The sequence below is a fragment of the Carlito syrichta genome, unplaced genomic scaffold (assembly GCF_000164805.1).
Source record: "Carlito syrichta isolate Samal-C Ts95f unplaced genomic scaffold, Tarsius_syrichta-2.0.1 Scaffold303101, whole genome shotgun sequence".
Classification (NCBI taxonomy): Eukaryota; Metazoa; Chordata; class Mammalia; order Primates; family Tarsiidae; genus Carlito; species Carlito syrichta.
The window spans coordinates 121,361-128,530 of NW_007247197.1; the positions used below are offsets into that span (position 1 = coordinate 121,361).

General features: G+C 58.4%; 1 protein-coding gene across 1 annotated transcript in view; it reads right to left on the reverse strand.

The window, feature by feature from the left end:
• The window catches only part of EPHA8 (EPH receptor A8), a 38,355-nt gene extending 31,391 nt beyond the window's left edge, over window positions 1-6,964 (reverse strand). Inside the window, exon 1 of the mRNA XM_021712122.1 lies at window positions 6,862-6,964. Coding sequence (XP_021567797.1) covers window positions 6,862-6,964 — 103 coding nt within the window. The remainder of the gene's footprint in view (window positions 1-6,861) is intronic.
• Window positions 6,965-7,170: the final 206 nt, after the last annotated feature.

The following is a 7,170-nucleotide window of genomic DNA, read 5'->3' on the forward strand; positions in this document are numbered from 1 at the left end:
ACACTCGGACGCCCACGCGCCGCGGGCAGAGGCAAACTCAGAGGCACCTTCGTGCGTGTATGTATAAAACTCCCCACCTCCTGCACCCCAAGGACCGGGCATGCAGTGGCCACGGGGCTAGGGGAGCCTTCGGTTACAGGGGTCATGAGTGTAGGCTCAGGGACAAGAAAGACAGGGGTTTAAACCCTGGCTGGGTGGCTGTGGTTAAATTCCTTCACCTCGCTGGGTCGCATCTCCCTTGTGTGTAAAGCAGGGATGGCAGTGTGCATGTCCTAGAGGGTGCGGCCCAGGGCGGGTGACACAACCGCTTTCCAGTGATTGCTTTTCCCTGGGGGACCCTCCCCCCCTCCAGCACCATGCCTGGGAGAGGGGTCTCAGCCCAGGCTCTGACCTGGGTCCTGCCCAACCACCCTCAACCCCCTCATGTGCCCAGCCGGCCCAGCAGTCAGGGAAGCAAGTCAGAGGCGCGCAGCCTCCTGGGATTGTGGGTGCCTGCTGGGGGCCAGTCCCTGCTCTACCCCAGGCTTCCAGCCGGGACGGACAGTTATTCAGCCCCTTTGCCTTCACTCCCAGCTCCTGTGGTCCCCGGGGAAGAGTCGGACCCACGGCTGGAGGGAACACAGGTGGCTAAGGGTTATGTGGGGACCACATACTGTGGGCAGCCCCTGACCAGGTGCTCTATACACCTCTGCAGTTGACACACAGCCCTGCAGAGAGGCGCACCCAAGGAGACGGGCGCTCAGGGCATCGGCCGCAGGTGAAACCCTGGAGAGGTGCTTGGGCCAGGTGTGAGCTCCCACACTCGTTTCTTTCCTCTGCTTCCTTCTTTCTTACAGGAAGAGGGCGATAGCTCTGTGTAGGAGCCCTCCCTCTGCCCCCCCAACTCAGACCGATGGCCTCACAGACAAAGTGAGCCTTCTGTCACCAGAGGCATTCAAGCAGATGCTAGCTAGAGAGTGTTCTGAGATGCTAGGAAGGGGAAAGGGGACCCTGGAGAGCAGATTGGATGAGACCCATCATGGCAAACTCCTGCCCGCATAAGACTGGTCAGCATCCTAACGAAACCTGCCAGGCAGCGCTCCCCACCCCAGCCAATGTGGCCAGTGGAGATGTCGGACCCGGTTTTGTGTGCTCTAGAGAAGTTGCATATCTGGAACTCTTATGGAGTATCTCCTGATTTTTAAAGCTGGCAACTAATGCAAACATTTAAATACACCATCGCGTGGGCAGGCCTGCAGGTGGGGTGGTCACAGCCCGCAGGACTCCAGACTGTCCCCCTTGGCTCCTCGGATGGGAGAGTCCACGGCTGGGAACTCACTCCTGGGGTGTTGGGGGTGGGCCAGGAAAAGGTAGACGGTGCAGTGTGCAGGGCGGTGGTCACAGGCACACAAAGGCACCCCCACCCCAGCCAGGTGGGGAAGGCTTTGTCAGGGGCCGGAGCTCTGTACCCCCAGGAGGATGTGGAGCCAACCACACCTGGGTTTTGCCCATTTTGTGGAGGAAGCCAAAGCAAGCAGGCGTTCTGGCTTCGGGAATCCTTGAGGGGGCTCTCAGTCGGGAGCCTGCCCCAAACTCCAGATGCTCTTCAGCCTTCCAAGTAGCTGGAACTACAGGCACGCACTACCATTCCCGGCTTTTTTTGTTTTTTGTAATGTAGAGACGAGGTTTCGCCAAGTTGCCCAGGCTGGTCTCGAAACCCTGAACTCAGGCTCAAAACCCTTGCCTTGCTCATGCCTATAATCCCAGCACTTTGGGAAGCCAAGGCAAGGGGATTGAGACCTGCCTGGGCAACTTGGAGAAACCTTGTCTCTACAATAAATAACAAAAAAAAAATAGCCAGGCATGGTAGTACGTGCCTGTAGTTCCAGCTACTTGGAAGGCTGAGGCAGAAGGATTGCCTGAGTCCAGCAGGTCAAGGCTGCAGTGGCTGTGAGTGTGCCACTGCACTCCAACCTGGGCAACAGAGTGAGACTCCAACTCAAAAAAAAAAAAGAAAGTTGCTTTGCCAAACGCCCCGTGGGAGACTCAGAGCAGCATGCTGTCAGTTGTCTCCCTGGCCCCTGGGAGGCTCCCAGGACACCCAGCCCAGGCGTGCCTCTATCTCTGCTGTGCTGTGTTTCCAAGGGGCGACTTGCCCCTCTGCCAGTGGGAAGAAAGAAACTCTGGAGGGATAGGCCCTTGGCGAGATGGTACCTTCTGTTCTGTCCTGCAGGGCCGGGGTAGGGGAGGGGGGAAGGGGAGGCAGGGCAGCGGGAGAGCCTTGGCTGGGGCGGGCGGGCTCTGGTGAGGCAAGACGTCCCAGCTGAGTACCGTCCACCGGCTCTGCCTCCCTCTCTTGTGGCATCCCTGAGCCCAGTGCCTCTGCCCACTTCAAAGACGAGCACAGTGAGCATGTGGGAGTCCTGGGGCTTGTGGCTTGTTTTGTCTCTTCTCCCCACTGGACTCTCAACTTCTCAAGTGTCCCACTAGGTCCTCCTGGTGTTCCAGGGATGTTCTCTGAATGACTGAGCGACTGACCAAGCAGTTGTCTGAGCAGCCCGTTCTTCGCAGGCCAAGCACGCTGGCACCAAAATGGAGAGCCATTTCTGGGTTGTGGGACAGCTGGGTTGTGTGAGCCGGGGACTGATGTTGGGGTGTGCCCACTAGGTGGGCGTGCCCTGTACTTTTGAGGGGTGACCCTGAACAGTGCTCACCCTCTCCCACCGGCACAGTGGGACCTTGCATACAGAGCAAGTGAGCAGAGGCAGGGCAGGCAGAGCCCTGAGTCCACCCTCCCCCTACTTCCAGGCCCCTTCCAACCCACACCTGTTCCTTCTGGGAGTGGAGGGAGGACTTGCAGGGAGCACCTGACATGCCCAACCACGTGTGGCCCCTCCCTGGAGTATTTTGTCTCACTTCACCTTTCTGAGCCTCAGTTTCTCCAATTGTAACAGGAAGATAATGTCAACCACTCAAAGGGTGGCTGGGAAGCTTACTTGGGTTCAGAGATGCAGACGTGCTTGTAAACCCACAGAGAGCTGAGACTGGAAGGTGCTGCTGTATGTCAGAGAGGGATTGGAGCCCACAGCTCTATGTGCCGGGGGTGAGGGGGAGGCTGCACGGGCACCATCTTAGCATGGGAGGAGAGATGATCCAGCAGGAGCCGGTGTGCATATGAGTGAGGGGACAGGGGGACTGGTGACCACATGTGACCACATCTCCACCCCTGGAGCCCCCTGCCCTGCCCTGCCTGGACACCCCGTGGCCAGGAGCTGTCTCACGCAGAGCTGGGCCTGGACTCCTGGAAACCCCAGCCCACATCTCCGAGCCGGCTTGGTCCACCGAGGGGCTGGAGGGGGCAGGTCATCTGGACACCTGCATGCCCGTTTCTCCTATTCCTCAGCAGGAGGATGGAGACCCTGGAGACCTCGGGAGAAGCTTGGGCTCCTGCCGTGAGGCCCACATCACCGACCCGCTCAGGGTTCGGGGTCTCCGTCTGTGACATGGCGATGGATGTGGAGGGGCCTGGCGCCAGCACACCTCGGGGCTGTGCTGGGCCCCGGGGCATGAGAGGTGACCCTCGGCTCCTTAGACAGCTCCCAGAAATGAGCAAGGAAGTAGCTTGTGTGGCACAGGGGCATGTCACCCAGACCGCGGGGATGCCTTTAGGCTGCACGCCTCGCCTCTGGAGTCAGGGCGGAAGCACCTACGACAGCCCCGTCACGTGGAAGTGTAATGTGTGCCACACGTAACTTCAGTGTTTTTAGCATTACCCCCCAAAGTAAAGGGAAACGGGAGAAACTAAACATAAGAGCACGCAGGTTGACTGAATGCTGGCTGGCAAGCTGTATTCACGTAGTCACCAGTTCACCAATTCAGCACGCACGCATCAGGAGCAGGAGGGTGGGTGGCACAGGCACGGTCCCTGCTCTCACAGCGTGGCCATCTGACGGGAAGGCAGGTCATCAAACAGGCAACGCAAAGTCCCCTTCCACATAAGGGAGCAACTCAGAAACCAGGCACCAAACTTTAAAACAAAAGTTACAATTTAAAGTATTTCCCCAAAAAAGACCTTTGGAAGCATCAAGTGCTGAATGTAATTAGCCCTTTCCCAGTGGCTCCAGTCATCATGGGAACCCAGAGTCATTGACCCACTCTCTGTGAAGAGGCCTGAGAGGTGAGCACCCGCATACTGTCTGTGGACTAACAATGAGTGCCTCCAGGGCCACCCTGGCAGCAGACTTCTTTGCCCTATGTTGCATGCCAGGCAGCCCCTTGGATAGCGTTCCTGTCTCTTCCTTCTCTCTCTAGCTGCCAGCTGCCTGTTCTTTGCTGCAGGGCGCTTGCCCCTGCTTCTGAGGGCTTCCGGCGGCCTCCTAAACTGCTGTTTCCCATCTACTGTGGACTTAAAAAAAATGAATGAAAGCCCGTTAGAATTGTTTGTAAAGTAAGAGTCTGTGGGCTCTAAGCGAGCCTTTCTCTAAGCGGAGAATGTGAATTTAGTGTCAACGTGTGGTGTGGCCGTTCTTGGGATGTTTGTTCTGGGGTTGGAGGGTAAGTGAGGTGTTGTTATAAATACAGAAGAGGCTTATTAATGGCCAGGCATGCACAGACTAATTGCTTCCTCCTGTTCTCACATAATCAATCACTTCCACGGTCTGGAACACTGGCAGCGTGGGTGGGACGGGACGGCCTGGAGCTGGGGCTGCTTCCTCCGTCATGGTCAAGGCATTCCTGTTCTAACTAAGGTGCAAGGAGTTCCCGATCCCTCCCCTGCCCCCTCCTGCCACCATGGGGCCTCCTTGCCTCCACTTCCTTCCAAGTCCCTCTGCACTCTGAGGTCTCACACCCTCCCTGCAACCCCTCAGACACTGCTGGACACACGCCCAGTCCTCTCCACCCGCCACTGGCTGCGGGTTGCAGCCAGGAACTGCGCTTGGCCCTGGACACCCCATGCCTGCTGACAACAGTGCCCAAGAGGGTCCTGGGTGTGCCCATGCCACCCACCCAGGCTTCACCTCCACTGCCGCTGGCCCCCTCTGAGTTCCATCACCTCTCACCAGGACAACTTCAGTGGCTGCATCACTGGCCTCTGTGCGCTCTCTGGGTCCATTAGCCGCACTCCACATGCAGCGGGAAAGGCCCTTCAGTACACAGGGTCAGGGTCAGTGCTGCCCGTGTCCTCCCCTCCCCTGGTTCGAGCTCTTCCAGAGCCTGACATCGCCCCCTCTGGATAAAGACCAGAACCTTTAACACACTACAAGGCCCTGTCCGGGACCCCACTGCCTCTCCAATCACTGCCCTATCTGGTAGATACCGTGGCCTCCCACACGCAGCCTCTGCCTATGCCGTTGCCTCTCCAGCGCCCCCACCCCACTGCCCCCTCATCCTGCAGCTCTGCTGGGGCCTCCACTCGGACCTCTGCCCCCAGGGAACCCCTGACCTTGGCCTGAGTGAAGACCCCTACCCCCAGCCTGAGTGAGTTCCTGCAGGCCAGTCTTCACCTGCACTTTTGTGTGGACGCCCACCTTAGTCTCCTGTGTGAGTCCCTCCCTCTCCCACCCTCCTGTGAAGCAAGGGCCACCTCTGCTCTTGTTGGACACCATTCCCTAGGCCGGGCATTCAGGCAGCCCTCAGAAGTGCCTTTTGCTTGGGCCTAGCTCCCTTTTGAGGCCTGGCCTAGGCCCGCGGCGGAGGCCAGAGTCTCCTGGCCACTACCTGCCTGTGTGACTTTAGGCAAACGTGTCACCTCTCTGGGCTGGGCTCAGCTGGGGAGGGCCTGGAGGGTTCTCCGCATATAGGATAATGTGACAGAATATTCACTGCTCTTGTTCATCTTCCTAACAACCCTTTGAAGTGAGTTCTATTATTATCTGCATTATCTCTATGCAAATGAGTAAGTGGGGGAGGGGTGATGTGACTTGTCCAAGATGCCACAGCCCTTAAGGGGAGGAGTCGGTCTTCAGAATCAGATCAGCTGGTCCCAAAGCCCAGCACTCAGTCCTGGGTCACCTGGGGAGGGAGAGAGTGGGTGACCAGTGTTCAGAGTGGAGACTGGAACCAGGGGTGGGGAGGAGTGAGCGAACACCACGCTGATCCGGGTGCTGATTTGAGAGCTGCCAGGTGGACTTGCTGACCCTGGCCGCTGAGACGTTTGTGAAGGTCAAGGAGCCCATGGTCCCAAGGAGAGGCAGCTCCTTTGAGGTTAAGAAAAGTAAAAGGGTGTCCAGTACAGAGTAGGCCCTTGGCATCCTAGCCCCTTGCCCCTCCCTGCCCAGCAGAGACTCCCCTTGGGGGTCCTCATCAGATAGAGGAGCATTGATGTCCTTGGTACTGAAAATAACCTCATCATCCGCTTGCTGGGCATCCTGGCCGACAGGAGTGGCTCTCTGTGTTTGCTAGAGAGGCAGACAGAGAAGAGGGGAGAGAGTGCATCTGAGCAGGTGTGTATGTGCCTGCATGTATGTGTGTGCATGCACATGCATGTTTGTGCATGTGTGCATATGCATACATGTGGGTGTGTCTGGTGCCTGTGCGTGCATGTGTGCGTGTTTGTGTGCATGTGCATCTGTGCGCGTGTGAGAGTGTGCACGCCTGGTGATGGGGCCTTGCCTGTGGGGCGGGGGTTGTGTGGGTATGGGCCTGTGGGTGGTGGTGGTGATGGTCCCTCCCTAGAGCCGGGATCGCTGTGGGAGGGTGCCTGGCAGTGCCCCGTCTGAGCGGATGGAAATGCTAAGCAGCTCTACAGACGCGTGTCTGATTCTCATTAGCACTGCCAGGCAGAGGACAGGATGGGAGGGCGACAGTCCCAGCACTGTCGGGAAGGCCTGACTCCAGGGCCAGGGCCAGTGCCAGGGCCATGGAGGTGCAAGGTGGCCCCACTGCACACAGCCGCCACCTTCTCGGCCACCCCACTGCTGCTATTCTTGCAGTAGCGTGGCACCAGGAGGCACTGGCCTGCATTGGGGTGCTCTGGCCTCGACATTAGGCCATTTTACCACAGAGCAACTGGAATATGGAGGGGGGCCAGGCTACAGGCGTGTCACATGTCAGTCTGGGGAGAGATGGGTGGGCGTCTCTGTCCTGATCCCCAGCAGGGCAGGGGCTGTCACTTGTGACGTGACCACAGGCTGGGCGCTCTGCAGTCCCCTCTCCACGAGCCTCACACCAAGGCAGCAGGGGTGTCGACCC